The sequence below is a fragment of the Portunus trituberculatus genome, chromosome 50 (assembly GCF_017591435.1).
Source record: "Portunus trituberculatus isolate SZX2019 chromosome 50, ASM1759143v1, whole genome shotgun sequence".
Taxonomy (NCBI): domain Eukaryota; kingdom Metazoa; phylum Arthropoda; class Malacostraca; order Decapoda; family Portunidae; genus Portunus; species Portunus trituberculatus.
In genome coordinates this window covers 5,980,020-6,004,839 of record NC_059304.1, presented here as the reverse complement: position 1 = coordinate 6,004,839, position 24,820 = coordinate 5,980,020, and the positions used below count along the sequence as shown (strand labels likewise).

The window sequence follows — 24,820 nt, the reverse complement described above, 5'->3', positions numbered from 1 at the left end:
ACGTGTGCCTTTACCCCTTGTACTTCTTGGCTCAGTAAGTGTAGGAATTACATTACAACAATGCACATATCACAGACTGATAGTGCTCCTTAAAAAAAAAAGAAAAAAAAAGTAGCTGTGACAAAGGGTACAAGTTTAGCTCAAAAAATAGAAAAGGAAGAAATGTAACTAGTGATACAGTTTTGAATAGAAGTGGTTAAATGGAGACCGCGATTTAATGAGAGAAATCACAGTTATTTCCTAGAATGCCGAAAATTCCCTGTCACAGTGAGCTACATGAACCAATTGACGATGAGAAGGAGAGCGACCCATCGCCACCAAACTCGGGCCGAAATCCTGTGTCGTCGGTTTGCTCGCCATCTGAAAGATGAGTTATGGGGACACCGCCTCCAGGATAGCAGTGAGAGAACGCCGTGAGTGTTTTCGATTGCAGGGGGAGAGGCCGCGGATCAGGGATGGTGAATGTGTCTCTGGCTTGGGTGGACTATGCAGAAAATTCAGTTGATACGGTGTGTGTGTGTGTGTGTGTGTGTGTGTGTGTGTGTGTGTGTGTGTGTGTGTGTGTGCGCGTGCGTGCATGCGTACGTGCACGGGCGCATGTCATTCATCTATGGTTGTTTTCTGGTCACTCAGCCAACTGTTATCATACGGAAAGAGCTCAGAGCTGATAGTGACCAATCTTTGGGTAGGACTGAAACCACTCACAAACCACACACCAGGATAGCTAGACCGCAAACTTTTAGGCATTCTTAGTTCGTAGCCGAGTATGCTGACCATTATGTTATGCGGTGTAAGTGTGTGTGTTTTTTTATGTTATGGCCTATAACGCCTGTAAGAATATGAATGAGAAGAATATGAATGAGAAGCGCTGTTCAGCTTCCACCCATCAGTTGTGCAGGCAATTTTATCTATAGTGGTACCTATATTAGGACCCATATCACCACGCAAGCGCATCTTCGGTGTAACCACCTAAAACCTTGGTATCATGGTGACATGTACGTAACTTTAAACTACTCGACTAATGACAAAGCATCAAGGTGGTACGTGGTGAGATTCGAACCTACGCATGGACGTCTGCCTGATCCCACGCTCACCACCTTATCCACTACATGTGCGTGTGTGTGTGTGTGTGTGTGTGTGTGTGTGTGTGTGTGTGTGTGTGTGTGTGTGTGTGTGTGTGTGTGTGTGTGTGTGTGTGTGTGTGTGCAAAGGAGAAAGAGAGAGAGAGAGAGAGAGAGAGAGAGAGAGAGAGAGAGAGAGAGAGAGAACGTGTCAGAAAAAAAAGAATAGTAGAATATAAAAAGGAAGAAAAAGAGTGGTGACACTGGTCGCCTGTCATTCTCATATCAGAGGGAGGGGAAAACACACACGTGCACATATACGCGTCCGCACGTACACACACACACACACACACACACACACACACACACACACACACACACACACACACACACACACACACACACACACACACACACACACACACACACACACACACACACACACACACACACACACACACACACACACACACACACACACACACACACACACACACACACACTCAAAATGTTGCAGTGTTTTCTCCTTGCTTTATGTTACAAATGATTCCTTCCAGAGTTCTCCTTCCGGTACCGCCACAGAAAAGCGACGAGCTTGTTAGATTTTTTTAAAACATTACTAAGACGTCTAATGATTCTTTCTCTATGATGTGAAGCCTTTATAGTGATATATATATATATATATATATATATATATATATATATATATATATATATATATATATATATATATATATATATATATATATATATATATATATATATATATATATATATATATATATATATATATATATATATATATATTTCATACTGGTTATTTTTCATTTTTTTTATTTCTCTTATAAGAACGCTGACTACAATAAGGAATATGTTCTCTATTATAGTGAAAATAAATTTTTGCGGTGACCGCGTTTCTAAGATATTTTGTGCTACAATATACGTCTTGTCGTCTCCATAGCTGTTCTTTGTACTCAAGTAATAAGGTAAGGAAAGTAAATCATGGATGCAATAAAATGTGAAAACCAACAAAATTAACGTTTAAATGCATTGATTGCAGAGGAGACACATGGTGTTGCAACTGCATTTATCTACTGATGTAAAGATGTTTCACATGAGAGAGATGAATTTGTAATGAAAACAAGAAAATTTCACTTTTACTTATTTTTACAATGTCATAGATTTTTGTACTAATTTTTTCCCATGGTATGTGGCGTGTACTGCATAACTGTAGTCGTTTACTTGTAGATCATTTTCACCTCCTTCAATTTCATATCTTCTTTCTCTTGAATATTACACATAATCGTGGGTTGAGATTGCTGCTGCTCTCAGGCAAGTGGTTCGTAATGTTTGAGCGTCAAAGATAATGAAGAACACATCATCCGTAAGTGACAGACACAAAGTAGAACGGATGGTTGTAAGGAAAGGACTAAACTATCGTGGGGACTATGAAAGATGAGACAAAATGGGGTGTTCAAGAGCGTCTGGCGAGGTGAGAGTGAGCGGCGACTCCAGACCTAGATGAAAAGTGTGATTAATGAGGGAAAGAGTCACTCCTCGCCACGCTAGTCACTCACCGCACCACGCAGTCAACTGGAATGCTGCAAAAAGTGCTAGAATATGAAATTTCTATTGGTATAAGTATCAAATATTCATATGACTATGCATTATTCATAAGATGTAATCAAATCATCATATATTATTTCATCTTAACGTCAAGCCACTGCACCACCACCGCCACCACCACTACCATCATCTTTCCGTCTTATTTTTAATTGGCTGGAGAGAGAAGAGAGAGAGAGAGAGAGAGAGAGAGAGAGAGAGAGAGAGAGAGAGAGAGAGAGAGAGAGAGAGAGAGAGAGAGAGAGAGAGAGAGAGAGAGAGACGGTTAACCCTAAATCTGTTCTCTTCTTTTTAGTTTTCTGTCACAGCTGACCGATATTTCTATTCTCATTATAAGCTCTTTTGGAAAGCTCTGGGACAGTATTTCTTCTCTCTCCTATTATATTTCAACTGACTTTTGGAAAATATGGGTTTAAGATTATCTTCAAACTTTCAGGAATTCATTTTGGACAGTTTTGTGACACGTTTTTCCAATGAAATATTCTGGGGCTTTCCTTGGAGTTTATGAACGCAGGAAGTAATGTAGGCGTTACCGATAAGTATTTTTTAGCATAACGAGTAAGTGCTAAATCATAGTGTTGTCAGGAAAGAAAAAAAAAAAGCTATTTTGTTTCTTGTATATCATATAATTTTGTCCACCTTTAAAATGTCCTCTCGGGCGAGTGCTGCGTCCTTCCCTGCTTCAATCCTAACGACTCTCACACTTTAGAGGCCCAGACAGGTGTCGATGGCTTGAAGGATTTCCACACTTATAATTGCATTTTCTTTTGGAGGTTACCGTTGCTGTTGTCATGACCACTTGGATTTTTTTTTTTTAAACAAACTCGTTACTGCTTTATGGGTTCCATTTATTACAAACATTTCTTATATACAAAACATATAATCCATAATATAGTGAACATTTCTTTTTTGCCTTAACAGTTTTACAGACGCCGGCTGGCTCCTCCCCTCCTTGCCTGTAAGATCAATAAAAAGGTCACTCTTGCACACGCCCAGCCGCCCCCTCCCGACATTATGTACACACAAGTTTACATACAATCCTCTGTTTCTTGAGGGGCTTAGCCTTGACCTTGACGCAGTGGAGAAAGGTCATTCCCGCTTTCTTTTCTCCTATTACTAACACATTCGATTGCCTCTTTCTTAGATGTTATATTTTTTCCCACGAACACTTGAACGGTTTTCCTCATGAACACTGAAAATGTTTTCGGCTTCTTGCGAGACAAACTATGTGGCCTACTTCACATACTTGTTTCTTGTCAGGTTTTCTGCTTCACTCATTTATCTTGGTAAAGATTAGTTTTCTATATATTGACGGGTAGACGGTGCCATTTTCGTGTTGCGGTTTTGGGCTGTGATAGCTGCCCGACACTCCGTACAAAACGCTTATGAGTCATCTCAACCATTACAATTTAACCCCTGCCACTCGTTGAAGCCCCACAGTGAAGCTAAAATAACACTGTGGCGCTGAGCACCATTTCCCTCATAGTGCTCTGTGTTAATCAGATTTGCGCCTTGTGGTTGCTAACACTCCCGTAAGCAATGAGGGTGCCATACGTAAAAAAGAGGAAGTGGTGTGGTGGGTCTTTGGTTCTTGTTGTTACTACACTATATGTTGTAGAAGCTGGGGTAAAAAGTTGGTCCTCCTCGAATCTGAATTCCACTTTGATAGGAATGACCAAAGCCATGTATAAGAAATTCATAACCACATAACAGTACACAGTGTATGTATTTTCTATATATTTAGTAATTCATCTGCTATTGTTCGTTTAGAAATCAGTGTTTCAATTCAGATTGTTGATTGTTCTCTGTAGAAATGTGTAGTCACTAGTCATGAGTCGGTGGTGGGTGAACTTTGTTGGCGTTTGAGGGTTTGTTATTGCAGTGTAATGGAGAGCACTTCTGATTATGTTTGATTATTTATATTTTTGTAAAACGTTGTGCGTACTCTGTTACCCGGATTTGGATGCACTAATGAACAAATGCTCCAAGCAGACTAAGTATTAATTCCTGTCGACGGTCAAATGAACATCACGCAGAAAAAAAAAAAAAAATATATATATATATATATATATATATATATATATATATATATATATATATATATATATATATATATATATATATATAGTAAAGGGGTCGCCCTTCTAATTAGCATTCAGGTCAGTGCTCGCTGATTAACCTGAGAAAGGAATACTTTTGTAGACTCTCAGCTGGAAAGAGACGTGAAAAACATATTGCAGAAATTTTCTCTATGATAATTTGGGTATAAATATCCGACTTCGTATTGTTTTGTGCGGGGTATTATTCATAGAGCTTGAAGTTAATGAGTAAGGAATGATGAAAAAATATCTTTTATTCATTTTAAGGTTCCTATTAATATGTGTGTGTGTGTGTGTGTGTGTGTGTGTGTGTGTGTGTGTGTGTGTGTGTGTGTGTGTGTGTGTCTGTGTGTGTCCAATCGGATATCTAACCGAAATGAAAACGAATCTACATAGAAAAAACGTATCAGATCACAGGATGCAAACTATAAATTGACTGTTCTGATACACATCCCTTGATGCTTGAGTACCTGAAGGTGTGGCTCATGGTTTGAGGTGTGGGAACGTACGCTCTATTTCTGCTTATTTTTTCTTTTGTGACCCTGTGCACTTGGTTACTTAAACGCACTGAATTGAAGAGATGAAGAAGTTGTCGTACCTGTTTTTGTAGCTTTTAAAGTATGAATACCTACAGTTACTTGATAGTTCACTGCTTTAGTTGAGGCGTTATAGTTTTCTTTCATTCGGCTGCAATTACTCTAGATATCCCTCAGTCCCCTCAGGGCCCCAAGAAACACACACGTCTTCGAACATCTACATATACTACACAGAAAGCTGAATGTTTTAGTGCTCTTACTTCACAGATCAATAAATGACCGTTATGCTTGTTGAAAATAGTAAATAGTGAATACACGGAACACAGAAGGACTTAACTCATCGATTAATTCCTTTACGAAACACTGAAGGCGAATGGAACACCCAAGTGCTCCGTGCGGCGCCTCCCGGGTTCCGAGGGAGTTGTGCCGAAGACTGGACGGGAGGGCACGGCCGGTACTCATGCCAAACCCCACCCTGTCTAGTTACACATAGTTTGTCAGTTACTCCAAACTCGGAACACTGCTAATAATTCATAACTTCACCATATCTTCAACTAGAGACTCCATTCAGCCTGCTTTCTCGGATAGTGACTTGCTTGCTGGGAGTTCTTGATGACTGGTGGTTCAGTTGAGTCCCTGGTGATGGTAGAGGACTGCTGATCTCGCCTTCATCCACTACTAGCACATCTCGTTGGCTGACACAGAACAGTTGGGTTTCTCAGTTCCAGGTTATATTTTAAACGACATGGAACACTCAAGTCGTATACATTCTTCTAAACAATTGGTAAGTAGTCAATGGAATTCAGTTTCAAGAAATATGCATTGGCGTAAATAAAGAAGAACTCAAGTGAAATGATAGCAATAAGTTGCAACATAGTGTGTGGGTGTGTACTATATATAGCCTCGCTGAAATGATTTTTAAGTCGAACTTCCTTTAGGTATACACACGCAAGAATGAAATATATTTACAAGAAGCACATGTTTTAGACGCTTCTCTCACGCAGGATCCGCTTATCTCCTTTGACTTTAGAAACTCCTATAAAACGATTCTTTTTTTTATATATTTTTTTTAAACTTCCCAACACTAGTTGCTATCTTGGGAACGACCTTTTGTACAAGTCTATCTGTACACATAAAAATCATATATACTTGTCTATGTACACGATATATACAAAAGTAGATATCAAGGGCGGCCGGACTGATCACCGACAAGAGGCGACCACCAGCCTTCGACCAACGCCCCGAAAACCCTTTATCTGCGACATTTGTGGTACTTGATGAGGTTGAGGACTTGCAACTCGAGTCCTGCTGGCCTTTATGTCTTCTACTCGCTCTTTTCCTAACATGTTAAGTGGTTCCTGAGCTTCATTAAAGGTCAACTCTTGAAGGGCTGGCCGCTTCAAGGAGGATGAAGGACTGCCCTTCGCGTTAAGCATCTCTTCAGCCCTGGGCGAGAATGGCATGGCCCTGGCGATGCTGTCACCGCTGGACACAGACACGGCTTCGTCTCCCTCAGTGGAGTGGACTTCCTGTGCACGAGGGAGAGTGTCGATTTTCAGGAGTTTCCAAAGTATATCAAAGGCTTCTTGTTCCCCTTGGCTCGATGTGGCAGTAAGTCCATGGTGAGCGAGGCGGGGGAGGGAGGAATAGGGTAGAGCAGTGATTGGAGAGAGGTACAGTGAAGATGTGGTGACAGGCGAGGGAACAGCCACTGAGTTTAGATTTGTAGCTACTCGCTTTTTTGGTTTAGGTCTGTAAGCATCCTCCCGAATACCAAGTGAGACCATGAAGACGAACAGGAGCAGCAGTATCAGGAAGGTGACGTGGACCTTGGCCTCGGCTGCCCCGGATCCGTTCCGTTCGCCCTGCATGGCCGCAGGGTGTTTCTCTGTGGGAGGGAAGAGACAAATCGTGTTACCGTCGTAAGGGCAATGTTGAAGACCACTCTCTTCATCTAAGATTAGTAATTACCAAGGACATTTTGAAAACATGCTTAATTACTATGCTAGAAAAGCCGACGTAATTTATTGGTTTTAAAGTTTTCCTTTAAAGTTTTGATAAAATCATTTTTTACTTTGTATGATTACTAATTACCATTACTATCCTGTATACGATCACAGTGTTCAGCACAGAAAAACCTCTCAGAAAAAGCTAAAATAGAGGGAAAAGACTAATAAGTAAATAAATAAACAAACAAATAAAGTAATAATAATAAATCGTCACTGAAACATTCGCCGAACTCGCTTAATAGGCTAGCCACTGAACAATGTACTATTATGTATTCAGTAGTTTTAATGACAAGTATTGTAAACAATTCATCAACCTGTTGTTGCTCTGGTCTATCATGCCCTCCCGTGTCCAAATAAAGGCGGACGTTCAAAAATGTTACTGATGATTCCGTTTTGCTGATACCAGATTTTTTTTCTCCACACAATTTTGAGGCTAGATACTGCTGGTTAGTTGGTTAATCCAGCTTATAGAACACGGGATATGCTGGTTATGGCATGAATACCACCACCACTACCATTCACTATAACCACCATTACTACCACTACCCTCATCAACCATTACTACCACTACCATCAACAACAATTCCTCTGCCACCAATAACGCCAATCAGTCACCATTATGATCACCAAGAGGCACAACCACCAGCGTCGCTTACACCACCACGATTGCCACCGCTATTAGCTTTACAATTATTGGTACAATCACTGACTTCACTACCATAAGTCTCTACTATCTCTACATGTATTTCACCACCACCAACAACAACAACACTGCATCCACCACCACCACCACCACCGCTGCCGCCGCCACAAACAACAATCGCAGGACGTGCATAGTGGTGCGCCGTAATCCGTTGTTTCCTTTACACCCGCACTGCACTCTCGTTTTACTAACTGCTCAACTGTGCGGGAAAAGTGCCGCACTAACCTGGTTTGTTTGGCCTTGGTGTGTATTTTTTTTCTCCAGCATTCCATACCATAACATAACATGTATACTGTAAAGGAGAGTTCATGCAACCAAATGCGTGTTCATGAATATACATTGGCTGATTCATGTTTTGGTGTGCATACATATTTGTGGACTAGATTCCATGAAATATGATAATCAGTGTCATCACGCTTTTTTGTTGTGTTTTTGTTTCGGCCTCACTTGTGATGGTATAATAAAGGTTCCGAACAAACAGCCAGAAAATTTAGCGTAAATGCGGATACGCAAGAGCAAACGCCTTTATAAACAAATTTCCATCTTAATTTTACTTTATATTTCCGTAACGGAATGAAATTCTGAATATAACCGTATTATGCAGATCCTCAGAATTATGCAAATACTAGTAACACACGTCGGAATGATACCCAGGTCCTTCTTTTTATCTATGTAAATTAGTTTCTCCACGGACGCTGTTGGCCGGTAAACAAGACGGCGGGAGATACGTATGGAGGTGGAGAGGAAGGGAGGCAAGGAGGTAAGCAGGGAGGAGGAAATGATGAAGAGAGGCACTAAGGCAGACATGAATGGAGGTAGGGAAGGGTCTGGAGGGAAGCTAAATGAACAACAGGAGGGAGCGAAAAAAAATTAGTAGAATGGAGGGAGGTATGTCATTGCCCGTCACATCGATCCTGACACGGTGGAGGATGTGAGGCTCAGACCAGCAAGCTGCACACTACCAGCCAGCCTTCGAACACCGCCAAACAGCTCTTTTGCTCCTTATATTTATGTTTCTTCAAGAACTCAGTAAGTGACAACGCGAATCTTTGCCTTAATGAGGTAGATAAGCTATTCTATTATTGTTATTAATATCATTGTATTATTATTATTATTATTATTATTATTATTATTATTATTATTATTATTATTATTATTATTATTATTATTATTATTATCACATCATTTTTATTTTTATTATCATTATTACTATCTTTATTATTAACATTATTATTATTATTATTATTATTATTATTATTATCATCATCATTATTATTGTTGTTGTTGTTGTTATTATTATTATCATTATTTTTGTTAATATTTCGTAGAGCGTTTACGTAACAAAATACGAATGATTTGAACATGGAAGGGATGTTTGAATGAAAACACCTTTACTGTCACAAATATCTAGTTATTGCTGGTCTAAATTGAAGCTTTCAAGGCTCACGTAATATCATCCTGCGGTGGAGTGGATTAGCATGCGCACGCAATGAAAACATAGCGCGGTCCACAGTTGAGCTGCACAGAGAGACAATTACCATCATCAGCAGCAGGTATTAATCCGCCGCAGAACAAAGAATTCTCGATGAAAAAGTGGAAAAAACTAGTAATCATTGAATTCCTCTTTACTCACTTTTCACGTTCACAAACCAACTGGGAGTAAGCCTTGTCTGGCAGTATGGCACCAAGGACCGTGATCCGAAACACTCTGCTCTATCACCACGACTGTTTTCAAAGGCCACTAAGAAGATTAACCGAATTCCCAAGGCTGTTTCTCATATTAATGATGTTAAAACCTTGTTAATCTGTCACCAGAACCTCGAAAACAACGTTGTAATCTGTGTTGCTTCAGCTAGGTATGGCGCAGAAAAGCTTAAAAAATATTGTCCAAAATCCTGCCCAGTGCATTATCCTGGATTAGCCCATGCCAGGAGAGGGAAAGAAGGGGGCGTGTGGCAGCAGCACGTACCGTTGATGACATGCAGCACGACGGAGGCGGAGTGCAGGTTAGAGGGCATGCATGTGTAGTTTCCGCTCTGCTCCTGGCGCACCTTGTGGATGGTGAGAGTGGACGTGATGGCCTCCACGTCCGTACGCTTCACCTTCACCTGCAGACATAAGCAAAGGAGAGACGTGTCTTTTTATGTAGCAATGAAAACAGTAATCTATCTATTTTATTCATCTATCTATCTATCTATCTCTCTATCTATTTATCTATCTATCTACCTATCTATTTATGTACATTTTATCCATCTATATTTCTATCTTCTTATATATAGATATAAAATTAAAAAAAAGTAATATGCTTTCCTCATATTACTCTGCTGTCTGTGGTAGAATTTCCGAGAACGTTATCACCAAAACTAGAGTTTCCAGAGGGATCAAAGAAAATTGGCAGCTCTCATTTACATTTTCTTTTTGTGTGTGTGTTTTTTTTTGCGTGTGTGTGTGTGTGTGTGTGTGTGTGTGTGTGTGTGTGTGTGTGTGTGTGTGTGTGTGTGTGTGTGTGTGTGTATTACTTTCGCTGCGGATGTTATCATGAGGACATCCTCACAGAGAAGAAAAAGTAGCAGTTTTACTTTTCTTAAAGCTCCGTCTGATGCAGCATTTTCTATTTTAAAGCATACACACACACACACACACACACACACACACACACACACATCGAGGAATAGCACGTAAGGAGGATAATTGCTAGGTAACTTTGTTGTTGCAGGACCTTGGGTGTGTGTGTGTGTGTGTGTGTGTGTCTCAGTAAAGTGGATAAATACTAGAACATGAAATTTAAATATTTTGTGGGGCTTGAGAATATGTAGGATTACGAGTCACGTGATGTGAGAGAGAGAGAGAGAGAGAGAGAGAGAGAGAGAGAGAGAGAGAGAGAGAGAGAGAGAGAGAGAGAGAGAGAGAGAGATGTGGAGGGGGGGGGGCGGCGTTCATGTGCCATCCAGCAGGCGAGGTATGCTCCAAGGGGCCCATTTCCTTCTGGTCTCTCCAGGCTTGCAGGTGAATGCTTCTCACGTATTCTCAGTTTATGCCCGTGCCCCCTTTCTTCTTTTCCTTCTCTTGCTCACTACTCTCTCTTTTATATCCTTCCCTCTTTTGTCCGCAATTTTATAATACTCTTTTTTTCTCTGTTCTCTGTAACTAAAGCAAGATGAAACGTTTGTCCTTGGTCTGGTAAAGTCAAGTGTGGCTTGGGAACGTTTTTCTTCCTTTCTTTTCATTTTACTTATTAAGTTTATTAGTACGTTTATAGGTTGTCGTGTACAAGAATAATTTGAGTGATAGTAATGGCAATAGCTTTTTCTTTATTACAATGATGTGGTCATGAAGCGGCTGTGTGTTCTTTTTGCTCTGTCCTTGGTGTAAAGTCTTTCATTTCGTTGCCTTAATTAAAACGGCTTCCCTGGCATAACTTCATTGCATTAGATTATATTCTGGTGTTTTCTTCCTCCACCCCTCCTTTCTTTAATAGAGAATTTAGCTCTGTGTGTGTGTGTGTGTGTGTGTGTGTGTGTGTGTGTGTGTGTGTGTGTGTGTGTGTGTGTGTGTGTGTGTGTGTGTGTGTGTGCTTGCTTGTGCTTGCATATACAGCATGCTACGTGCTAGCATGAGTGTTTTTGTACATGGCATATCCTTATTCACCTTCTTTATACTTCACCCTCCCTAAAATATATGAGGCTAACGCTCACTGGAGTCTGCATGGAGGTAACCCAAGTGAAGGTGGCGGCGGTGCGCAACACACAAACATGGAAGGGGAAACCAGTGTGCACACGTTGGAATACAAACACTAAGCGAGAAACACGAAAATAACACAGCACATTCCCATGATTCACTTTTCCCCTTTGAGCGTAAAGCATGAAGCAAACTCAATATACTTTCCCTAGCTATAATTTGCATTCCTATTATTCTGGATTACTGGCTGGCAGGATTGCTGGCTGGCTGGCTGAGTAGTTAGTTGGCTGACTGGCGAACTGGTTTGTTAGTTGGACTCTCGCGAATGCATAAACATAAAGCATGAATAGCAGGTGTCTCTCGGGGCGGAGTTTAGTATTCCATGTTATTGGCAGGTCACTGTATTCGTTGTCATTATTACTGCTGGAGGGAGCGAGATATAGAGAGTGTAGGAAGGATGCAAAGATATGCCCTTTTATCTGTGCGTCCGTGCGCCCTCACTAATGATCTGTGTGTGTGTGTGTGTGTGTGTGTGTGTGTGTGTGTGTGTGTGTGTGTGTGTGTGTGTGTGTGTGCGTGTGAAGGTATATTTGTGTGTATGAAGGTAAGAATGAATATTTGTCTGTTTCATTTACTTTTCTTCTTTCTTTTACGTGTATTGTGTGTGTGTGTGTGTGTGTGTGTGTGTGTGTGTGTGTGTCTTTCTGGGTCATAACATACTTGCCTGTCTCAATATCTCTTGCTATCCACACACATTCAACGTCTCTCTCTCTCTCTCTCTCTCTCTCTCTCTCTCTCTCTCTCTCTCTCTCTCTCTCTCTCTCTCTCTCTCTCTCTCTCTCTCTCTCTCACTCCTTACATCAGTCTTTCTCAGTCCTTCCCTCTCCTGGCGCCCTTACATCCCTTCTCTAAATGGCTTCCTAAAAACACACACCTAGCATAGACTCGCCTTAATCTCCGAAAATCCCCTTTTGTTTGCGGTTTTCAGGCTCGTTAATATTATAAGGCGAGGGGGCCGCTAATGCTCTTTTATTAATGGGCCAAGTCTGCCTCGGGAGCTGTAATGACCCGCCTTAATCGCGTTATTATTACCCTAAAAAAAAAAATGCCTACTAATTTTGAAGTCTGAGTGAAGGAAAGTGGCTAAGGTAAAGATTTTTTCCTGTTTTTAGTTCCTTTTTTACTTTGAGATGTGAATATGCTCATCTACAAAATTTAGGAGAAGTGTTGTAAGCGTTATACGAAAAAAAGAAATAATAAAGAAAATATGTGTGTGAAGTGTAAGACAGATTTATGAAGCGTGAAGTTATATTCATCTCGTTTTCTTTGTCTCTCTCTCTCTCTCTCTCTCTCTCTCTCTCTCTCTCTCTCTCTCTCTCTCTCTCTCTCTCTCTCTCTCTCTCTCTCTCTCTATCGCACACTTTCCCATCTCCCAACTTTACCAATAAATTCTCACTTTATTACCTTTCTCTTCACGTACTTGATCACTCTCTCTCTCATTTTTTTTTACTTGCTCTTCATCTCTCTCTCTCTCTCTCTCTCTCTCTCTCTCTCTCTCTCTCTCTCTCTCTCTCTCTCTCTCTCTCTCTCTCTGTTTAAAGGCACGGGGAATATCAATATTACTCTTCATCTAAATGGTTGGCTTTCCCATACAATAAAGCGCCATAAAGTTTAGCCTAACGACGCACCCCATTAGCTCCATATCTTCGGCAGAGGTGAGAGGGCAAGGTGAGAAGAGGGAGGAGGATAGAGGGGCGGAAGGGAGTGAGCGAGTGATGGCAGGAATGATAGGAGAGGCGTAAAGGAAGAGAAAATGACATAAGGAATACAGAAGATGTGACTGTAATGTGTGGGAAAGCAGATAGAAGAGAGAGAGAGAGAGAGAGAGAGAGAGAGAGAGAGAGAGAGAGAGAGAGAGAGAGAGAGAATATGCAAAGAATATGAAAAGAAAAAAAAAATGGATGACGAATATGTGTGTGAAGTGAAAGAAGGTCTGAAAGGGAAGAGAGACGCGTGGTGAAAAGAAACCATGCAGTGGATGGAATTACGGATCACAACACTCACTTAATTAGCGCCTATTGGGAGTGTGAGGACGGTGGTGGCGACGGCGGAGGCGGTAGCAGAAATAGAAGAAAATCCAAAAGGTTTCCGACATAAAAGGACACAGAGAAAGATGACTGACGTGAAATGAAGCAATTAACGAAATAAGACCCGCATGTGGGAGGTTCAGTGAGAAGCGGTGATAGGACGCTACACTGGCAATTTCGATGTTTTTTTTTTTCTTTTGGCACAGGAGAGAATGCATCGAACACGGAATTTGAACAGTTTCATTGCTTCTCTTTGACGGAAAAACGAAAGGGAATAACTTTTAACACTATCCTGTTCAGTAAAAAAAAAAAAAATAATAATAAGTAATGAAGCGTTCAAGTCTTCAATTTTATTTTACAGAAGTGGCTTTTCTTTTCAGCCATGACCGCACTTCTCTTTGAAATGGCTACGTAAGTTTCCCAGATGACAATGAAACTTCCCGGACGTAACGCGCATCGTTTTGTTGTCGCCCAAGGGATGTAGTATCAGTTGAACATCCACTCTTTAATCTCACTTGCCTTCCTCATGTAAACAGATGTGGTGCCGGTCTGTGTTCCGCCAAGAGCTAATCCCTTGACAAGAAACAAGTGAGACTGCAGCAAGTCGGACAAACAAAGGATTTAGATCGCCATCCAGAGCCCGCAGTTTGTAGGTGGCACGAGTTTCCACCAGTCCGTCTTGATCTCCAGCTCGGTCACTTCCTTGTGTGGCAGGATTATACGTGCTCGTAATGTAAGGTGCCTTGCGTGGGCCTGGGGCTTGATGCTCCAGAGGTGCGTGACGAGGGAGCGATCGCTGTTTGTGGGAAACGTGAGAGCTTTTCGATAACACTTGGAACGCTGCTGAAGTAGGCGCTCAGGGCGACGTGTGTTGGGGCTTACAGGAAAGAGGAGGAGGTGACGATAGCAGGGAAATGTAAGGTGTAGAGATATAGGGAAGAGAGAGAGAGAGAGAGAGAGAGAGAGAGAGAGAGAGAGAGAGAGAGAGAGAGAGAGAGAGAGAGAGAGAGAGAATATGCGACTGGGTGGACGTATAAAAGTATTTTCTTGTTAGTCTGTAGTTTTAGCTTTTTGATATTTTAAGAGTAGAATTGTAGAAATGTCCATGATTTCATTTTAAAGGCAAGGGTACATGATTTTTTGAAAAAGAGTGAGAGGCTGGTATTGTTTGAATGTGGGAGGAACTAGTTTGTATTCTGCTTGTGTATGTTTCTTTGCCTGCGTGGGTGTGGGTATTGATGCGCATGGATGTGTGTACGTGTATGTGGGTGTATGAGCGTGTTCTTGTGTGAATGCTCGTGATTGTGAAAGCATACAATAATAGCACAAGTAGAGAAAAAAATATAAAACCGAGTAATAAGAGCGAATTAAGATGAATTAAATCTTCTCGGGCAAATAACAAAAAAATCAGGGAAACACGACTCAGGCTTCTCAGGGAAAGGAGATGGAAAGAAAGATTAAGAAAATGGAGGACAAAAAATACAGCAAAGATCAGAAAAGAAAAAAAAAAAAAAACAGAGACTAGAACCGTGTAAATAGTAGAGAGAGAGGTAAGGAGGCACGTTGCATGAGGAAGGTACTGAGTGAAGGATAAAGATGACCAGCAGAGAACTGTATCGAAAAGTACTTACAGTCAGGTTGGGATCGTGTCGGGCCATCACCCTCTTCTCTTGGTGGTACCAAAAGATGTAGTCTGGCAGCTGCACCACGTCTGTGATTTGGCAGTCAATGCGGACGGTGCTTCCAGCCTTCACGTAACGATCCCCCATTGGCAGAATCTTGACTTTAGGAACTGTGAAGGAAAGAGAAAGGAATACGACTATTAGTAAACAGAAGAGTAAAAGAAAAAGAGAACTTAAAGTGCGAAAATCTTACAAACTCTAGTGGGCAAACGTGACACTAGGGAAAGAAGGGATGACATGGGGGATGACGCGAAAATGAAGCGACCGTCATGGAGTATTGGAAAACCTGCCTGTCTGGCTGAGGCACATTGAAACTTCAATACCTCTGAATGAGGGAAATATATATATTTTCAGTCAGCAGCAACATGACAGTTTGTTTCAACACAGGAAAAAAGGGACACGTCAAACTCATAGAAAAACAGCGCAGGACTGTGGTGTAAGGTAATTTTTGCGCTCCAGGAAATTAAAAAATCGGAACAAAATTCTAGAATCCATTTACTTTCTCAAATAAACGAAAGTGCACATCACACTAAAGTCACAGTAAATTTCATACTTCAAATAGCTTTCAAATCATTCTCAATAAAGTTTCAGCTCAAGTGACTAACTCTCGATTGACCCTTCGCCGCCAGCACGACATTCACTCTCATCTCAACACCCCTCCCCTCAAACACCCCTCCTTCGCACTCCCCATCCCCCCACACACCACCCACCTCAACCCTCCACCGGCCCTTACCACCTGTCATTCTCATATCTCGCATGTGGCCAAAATTTTAGCGCTAAAGAAAAGTCCTTTGACACTGTGGAGACGACGTTCACTTCCATAAAGAGGGAGACCATGAGTCGCTATAATGGAGTCGAAATTTAATAGCGGAGCTTAAGGCACTCGTGACCCGCCGGGGAGAACGTTTTAGCCCTCACGAACCAAAGCAATTTCATGTGGAGTGAAGTGGGACAGGGAGAGACGGGTACGGACATGGGGAGGGGGAAAAAGGGTCAAGGAAAGGAAGAAAACTTTTAGGAGGGAGAGAGTAGTAGTAGTAGTAGTAGTAGTAGTAGTAGTAGTAGGAGGAGGAGGAAGAGGAGGAGGAGGAGGAGGAGGAGGAGGTGGTGGTGGTGGTAAAAGTAAAAAGAAAATAAGGAAAAATAAAGACTGGATGTAGAGGAAGCACGTGGAGAAACATACGTGAAGATTTGGAGGTAAACGTGGGAAAGTATGAAAGGAGGTGCGCAGAGGAGGGAAAGAACAAATATAAAGAGGAAGAGAAGCCGGTATGAGGGGTAGGTAAAATGTTTAAGATAAGTAAAAGAAGAGAGAGAGAGAGAGAGAGAGAGAGAGAGAGAGAGAGAGAGAGAGAGAGAGAGAGAGAGAGAGAGAGAGAGAGAGAGAGAGAGAGAGAGAGAGAGAGAGAGAGAGAGAGAGAGAGAGAGTGTAGGAAGAGGGAAAGTAAACAAATAAAAGAAATATGATGTGTGTGTGTGTGTGTGTGTGTGTGTGTGTGTGTGTGTGTGTGTGTGTGTGTGTGTGTGTGTGTGTGTGTATGCATGCATACGTGCGTTCGTGAGTGCATGCGTTTCTATGTTTCTGATACCACACGCAAGAAGTAAGAGCACACGTGAACGAAAGTCTGTGGATTAATTTCACTTTATGAACTGGCACAGTGAACGTGAAGCTTTGGATGAATAACTACACTGCCTCATCTCGGTCTACTCATAAGTAATTACTTGTGCGTGGAGGGATTATGCAGTAATTAACGCGGACGATACTGCCGGCGGGCGGTCATGGACGTGGCTTTGGCTCGTTTGCACGCCAGCAGCAGCGGCTATCAGTAGACTATTAATATACTCCAGAGAAAGAAATCTTGCTCCATAATATTCAGCTTTATATTCATGACGTTAGCCTTGCAGCCGTAGTGTTTTTTTGGGGGCCTCTGTAATCTGGTTGTGAGCTCTCGTGGAGGGGAGTATTTAGAGGTTCAAGGCTAAAAGATGAATGTTATATACCTGCAAGTATGGCTACAGAGACCAGTGCCGAGGTCATTGCCTTCGACTGACAAACCTTCTCATTAATGTTTTTTTTCTTTCTTAACTATCCCTCCAACACACACGCACACACGCACACACACACACACACACACACACACACACACACACACACACACACACACACACACACACACACACACAGCGAATAAATATGAATATTTTTTCTGTAGACTGAATTAATTATGATATGTATTTATTTATTTACTGGTTTTGTTTATTTTTAGTCGTCATGCTACCAAACTCGTATGAGGGGTTTGGGCAAGGGACTTTATTTGCATGTCTGGCATCCCTGTCCTATATATATTTTTTTCAAATGTTCATCTGCGCCTAGTGGTCATGGCCGCTGATGACTAGAATGTGTGTGTGTGTGTGTGTGTGTGTGTGTGTGTGTGTGTGTGTGTGTGTGTGTGTGTGTGTGTATGTGTGTGTACGTTTATTTGTATCATGTACAGCGTTATTATTATGCAAGTTATGGCTGTGTGGGTGTGTATGTAGGTGGGTGGGCGGGTGGGTTGGGGACATGTGCGCGTACGTTCGTGTATATGCGAGCAACATCCCTCAGTTAAATTTCATGCTAATGTGAAGGTAACTATATTTTTTCTAGTTCCGCACATCAACATTTGCTCTCAGTAATCAGCCTTAATTAGGACGCACAGGTGATCAGTGTTCCTCGTTACCCGGTGACGAAGGGACGCAGAACACACAACCAGTCAGGGGTGAAGAAGGCAGAGAGCATCTTCTGCCCTTGACGATGAGGTACCAACACAAAATGCAGTAGAAAACGAGACATTTTTTATCTTTTTTGTGAGACATTGTAATGCAGGTTCATTACACTCTTCTATTTCCGTGTGTGTGTGTGTGTGTGTGTGTGTGTGTGTGTGTGTGTTCCACTTCGAGGTGCATGTTCCCCTCGTTAGATCTTCCTCGAGGCGTTATTGCTGCAGCTGCTGACCAAGTGATGCTGTTCGAGCCTCTGGGGATACTGGGCAATGGGCTATTTTTCCCGTGTAATGTTCCGGACCAGAGACATAAAGCTGAGCTGCCTCGGGACTCTCATGCGCATGGTTCCTCCCCTGTGCGGCCGGTGCTGCCATCTGGTGCCGCGTTGCTCCCTCCAAATGCCTCTCGATTATCTTTTACGCGGGTGTATTATATCCTCAGCGTGGCTTTAGTTCCTACTGAGCGCACGTGGAGGACTTTTTTTCAAGATACTTTTTTTTTCTTTCTCATGGTGGGTTCCCCTTCTTCAGCTTCTGAGTGCGATTAAGCTTCTTTTTTCCTTCTTTTTTGCGAGGAAAAATGCGACTGGTGGTGGAGGCGGCAGAAAAATATGAGGGATCAGATCGCTGCGTGGAACATGAAAGGTGACACAAAGCAATGCACTCTGAGAGAGATTAATTTTATAGCTCATTAACGTTAACAAGAAAGAGAATTATGGAGGTGTTCCTTTCTCGCAGGGAGCTTCTTTTCGCCAAACCATGTCAGGCTTCAGATATTGAGTATCTCCTCCCCCATCTTGGCTCTCTATATGCCCAGGTGGGGATCACGAGAGTAGTGAGTGGGGCAGGTTTTCAGTAGGGTTAGGCTGGGCTTTGAGGAGTCTATCCTCTTCTGATTCTCTTTCAGAACTTTCCTCTTGCAGGCTTTTCATTGTCACTTTCGTTCCAGACACTCTCCTCTCTCGCACTCGCACTCTCTTCCTCGTCTCTCAGCTGCTTTGATGGCGCAGGGCACTCTTCACGACGAGCCCTTATGATGCTCTCTCCTCAGCTACCCTACCTGACCTTATGTCTCACAGGAAAAGAAAAAAAAAAGAAAAAGAAAAATATTTTTGATCTAATTGGATCATATTTCTTTATATGTGACGTTTTCTTAATAGTGAATGATGATAATGTTGGATTTTTGCCAAGCGCCTTTTGTATTTCTTTTTGTCTTGCTGCTGAACGACATTGTTGCCCATCCACCGCGTGGAAAGTCTGGTTATAGTCTCGTCAATACGAAGGACCAACATGCAGAAGTGGTCGTCAAATACAAGATACGGCGTGAAGGGAACAAAGGCACGAACTTTCAAACCCAGTCGGACTACTCGTGTGTACAAATGCAATGCGCACTGCTGCCTTCTGGACATGTTTTATTACGTGTTGCTCTGCCACCCTCTCGCTTGTCTCCATTGGCTGATGCTCTTCACTGCCCTCTTAGGAAGACAGAAAAATACTAATTTATAAGCGAGTCGAAGGAAGACCGCCATTTTACCGTCTTTCTATAAAAGACGTGTCAACAGAAGCCTTTTCTTCAAACCTTATCAACATTCAAGTAAAAATAAAAAAAAAAATCATATGAAGAAAGAACTTTATAAATTGAATTCTTTTAGCATTTGCATCCTGATTCAGTTGATATTTCCTTCCACACCACGCCCACACCCCGTCCCTTCCCCGAAAAAAAAGTTTAAAGAATATATATATATATATATATATATATATATATATATATATATATATATATATATATATATATATATGAGAAAATAACTATATAGTGCAACAGCGAAAAATAATGAGTAAAAAGAAAATTAAGAAATGTGAAGGATAGAAAGACCCGTGGCGTGGCGCCACAGAGGTGAAAGTGGCGCGACTTAACCTTAATGGGATAAATATTTCCGGTTTATTGCCTTGAAAATGAATTACCCCTTATCTCTCCATCCCCACATCCCTCCCTTCCTCCCCCGCCTTGAGGGTACTCTATTCCACGGCAGCTGGTGGCTCTTGGCTTCCGTCCCGTAGTCATAAGAGGGCTGGAACAACCTCACAAAGGAGAGGGGAGAGCAATTTAGTTGTGTTTTAATATGATTACGTGTAAGCTCTTTACTTTCACCTCATAGTAAAGAGCTTATATTTAATGACCTTACATAATTGAGTGATTTGCAACCAATAACTACAGCCGTCTCTCCGTGGCGAATTACTGGAGCCTGTCCTCTACTAAGTCGACATAACTAAGCATTGTGTTTCTTTATGGAAAGAGGGAGGAGTGGCACACAAGAGAGGCGGTTAGTGATCCTCCCTCCTCTAATTTGGGAGAGGTCTGACATGAGAGCTCGTGTTCGTTCCATCGACATTCACCGAAGGAAAAAGGAGTAACATGGTTTATCTAAGTTTGGCAATTAGGGATAAACGGACGGAGTGGTGTATAAAGAAACTGACCCACATCTTCGTCTTTGTCAGGGTTGTTTTTTTTCTTCACTGTTTTCCTGGCATTGACTTTCATCGTGGGTGTCTTTCCTTTGTTCCTTATTTATCTGTTCGTTCGATCTGTATTAGTGTGTGTGTGTGTGTGTGTGTGTGTGTGTGTGTGTGTGTGTGTGTGTGTGTGTGTGTGTGTGTGTGTGTGTGTGTGCACACACACACACACACACACACACACACACACACACACACACACACACACACACACACACACACACAGAGAGAGAGAGAGAGAGAGAGAGAGAGAGAGAGAGAGAGAGAGAGAGAGAGAGAGAGAGAGAGAGAGAGAGAGAGAGAGAGAGAGAGAGAGGTCATCATTACCATATCGGGAATGACAAAAGCACGAGGGAATGAGAGCAGTAAAAGAAATGTGAGAAAAGAAATAAGGAAAAGAGGAGAAGGAGGAGAATGAGGAAGAATACATTCCGTTGGTGGCAATGGTGGTGACGGCAGTGAATGTGGAAGGAAGGAAGAGAAAGGAGAAAGAGAGTAAAGGAAGATTGGAGAAATAGGAGGAGGAGGAGATGGAGGAGGGGAAGGCAAGGACATTGTAGAACAGAGCACGAACTGACATAGTATGCTGGCGAAGGGAAGGGAAGAGAAAGGAATGATGAAATTGATAAAGGGTGTCAGGGAGGGGAAGAAGGGAAGCGGAGGAATTGATATGATTAATTAATTGAATCTAGGAGTTGTAAGTGTTGGGGAGAAAGAGACGAAGAGAGATAATTGGAGTTACGAAGATGTGGAAATGACACAGGAAGAAGAGACAGAAACGAAAGATGGAAGAAAAATATTGAGTAAGAATAAAGGGAAAAAAAATGTGATTGAGATTATTACGGACTGATTGCGAGGGAGAGAAAGGTGCAAGATGAAGGAAAGAAATATTGGATGCGAGGAATAAAATTGAGTTAGCATATTTACGAAAAATTATGTTTAGCTCTGAGTGAGTACTAAGAGAGCAACTAATGAAAGAAGCACAAATCACAAAGACAATACACACACACACACACACACACACACACACACACACACACACACACACACACACACACACACACACACACACACACACACACACACACACACACATGCAGACAAATAAAGATCAGTATCTGGATAAATTAAAGAAAACAATCGAGTGAATTATTATAAAAAAAGAGAAAAGTGAAATACAATATTGACAGAACAACATAAACCAAAGGTGACACTCACTGACGACTCGTAGGCTGAAGAACTGGCTCATTTTGGGTTCCGTGGACACTTGACACTCGTACTCGCCCGCGTCACGCTCCTGCACGTAGCGGATCACCAGGTTCCAAGTCTCTGATTGCGCTGAGTAATGGGATTCGAACCGCTCATCCCCAACGAAGGTGTAACGGTCCACCGTCAGGATGTCTGCGTCTCTAACTCTCACCCACGACACCTGCAGGGTGAAAAAATGTAGAAAGTTACGTAAAGAAAGAGTGGTATATTTCTTTAGGGTAAGAGGATGAGAATAAAAAAAATGAGAAAGGAAAATTAGGATAGTTAAGAAAATCGGTGTCGTAGCTAACTTGTATAACTTGGATCGAAGCAGGATGATCAAAAATGGTATTAGAGAAGGTCAGGGAATGGTGTTTTATGCACTGTGTCTATGGAAAGAGTCTGAATTATGCATTGTGTTTGTGACGGGCATGCAGGGACTTCATCAGCTGTAGGGGGGAAAGGCATAAACAACAGGATGTGAAGTTTATAAGCTTTATGAGGGTGGTGTCTGGTGTGCCCGTCTCTCCCCCCTTACGGATTGGCCGCTCTTAGTGTGTGAAATACTGTTGTGTTGAGACTTCTGTGCCCTGGAGGCTAGGGCCGAAGCTGGGGGAAAGAGAATCAGCAGGTATGGTAGAAAAGCTGTTTTTTTTTTTTTTAAGCATTTTTTTTTTATATATGACACATAAACACACACACACACACACACACACACACACACACACACACACACACACACACACACACACACACACACACACACACACACACACACACACACACACTACTGGAAAGTGAAACCCGAGACTAGCAAAAACGGGAATAGTTACCGTGGGTGTCTGTTTACAAAGAATAATGAGCGTAACCAATATGAGAGCAACCCTGCCTCTGTTGAATAGAGGAAAGGGACGTCCTGACTGATAGAGTGCCATCAAGCTCCAATCGTCAAATTCCTTCCATGCACGGGGAGGGAAAAACTTTAATCTTGCACCAAGGAACCAAAGCAATAACTTTTACTAGACGGCGCTTCCCTCACCACGGTCCAGAGGGAGGCTCATCACTGTTGGGCGAGTCCCCTTCCCCTGCTTTGCCTCAGTCTCATTTTCCTATGTTATGTATTTCGCTTATGTTGTTGCTGTTGTTATTATTGTTGTTGTTGTTGTTGTTGTTGTTGTTGTTGTTGTTGCTGTTGCTGTTGCTGTTGCTGCTGTTGTTGTTGTCGAGTTTTAATTTCTCTCTTTCTCTCTCTCTCTCTCTCTCTCTCTCTCTCTCTCTCTCTCTCTCTCTCTCTCTCTCTCTCTCTCTCTCTCTCTCACACACACACACACACACACACACACACACACACACACACACACACACACACACACACACACACACACACACACACACACAACACACACTTTTATTAAACCCTTCCAGTAAGTTATTACTCATTAGATTTACTGTTATGCTCTTAAAACCTTCATCGATGTCTTCATTTCCTTTGACCTAATCCTTCATGGCAATTAAGTGCAATATGAATAATCCACGATTGTTGGATCCTGTGCTTTGCTGCAGGACAAGGCGGGCGATTACTGCGTGGCTTAGTGATCCTGGTGAAGGGCGGTAAGATCCATGGCGTACGTTAAAAATGGCAGAGGGCAAACACATTAATTATATGTTAATCTCTCGGCAAGGGACGTGAGAAGCCAGCGGCAGGGTCTCAGGTGAGTAGGGCACATTATACCAGACTTTAAGGTGAGGTTTTCATCGCGTGCAGCTAAGCGAGGTGTTTACTTCCTCACAATATCTTCTTGACACAAACACGCCCGTGACTAAGTATGTGTCTGACCAACTCAGATGTTTTACCCTGTTTACCCCTCACAATCACTGTACATCCTTGACGCTAAGGTGTTGCTCTTCCTCACATATTCTTTGCTAGATTTTTTTGAACAGAATATGTGAAACTGTTTCATTCCATTTTGCTTTTATTAATTTATGATTAATTTATATTCTTGCTTTAATCTTGAAAAAGAAATGTAGATAAAATAAAAAAAATGTATAAAAATCTGTGTAGAGTGTCCGTCGCGATAGCAAGGGAAAACATGTAAAGATAACTTTGGTAGCACTGTGTGGGCATTTACGTGATGAAACCTGAGGATAACCGGAAATGATATATTGCCGCCGCGCCGACTTATGAATATACGACGGTGGACAGACAGATACCGGCCACCGCCATTATTGATTACCGCACGAACGGGCCAGAGCAGCGAAGGGGGCGCCACTCCCTGATTAATGAAGAACACTGAAGCTTCAGGGACGTGATGAAGAGGGTGGAGGGGAAAGGAGTCGTTTCTGGACGCCTTCGAAAGTCTCGTAAGGCGAAGAATATTTTCCCTTCAGATATAAAAGGAGAGAGAGAGAGAGAGAGAGAGAGAGAGAGAGAGAGAGAGAGAGAGAGAGAGAGAGAGAGAGAGAGAGAAACCTGGTGGAAATGAGGAGATTCTTTTGACAAATTGCAATGGATCATAACGGTTCACAGTTTTGTTGCAAGTCTAGGTCGTGTTGTATTGCGTGGCTTTACTTACTATGTTGTGTTCTGTAAGAAAGTAACGAGGAGAGTCTACTTATTAGGGGATATTGAGTTTAATAGGGTGATTTGATATACTCCAGTTTGCAGGGTTGTATGGGGACGCCTCTCACTCGGGCTGACACAGTGAGATGAATTAATGGTCACCGCGGCGTGAGGGATGGCGGCCTCTTGGGTAATCTGGCGGGACTTAACGAGAAATAGATCATGCTTGCCAGTCTTGGCCACGTGATCTATTCTGGG

General features: G+C 42.1%; 1 protein-coding gene across 1 annotated transcript in view; it reads right to left on the bottom strand.

The window, feature by feature from the left end:
- Positions 1 to 5,065: 5,065 nt before the first annotated feature.
- LOC123500002 overlaps positions 5,066 to 24,820 on the bottom strand; it is a 75,556-nt gene continuing 55,801 nt past the window's right edge. The window contains exons 3-6 of the mRNA XM_045248598.1: positions 21,973 to 22,183; positions 15,428 to 15,588; positions 10,001 to 10,139; positions 5,066 to 7,207 (exon numbers count right to left, since the gene is read on the bottom strand). Of these exons, the coding sequence (XP_045104533.1) occupies positions 6,522 to 7,207; positions 10,001 to 10,139; positions 15,428 to 15,588; positions 21,973 to 22,183 (1,197 nt within the window). The 3' untranslated portion in view covers positions 5,066 to 6,521. The remainder of the gene's footprint in view (positions 7,208 to 10,000; positions 10,140 to 15,427; positions 15,589 to 21,972; positions 22,184 to 24,820) is intronic.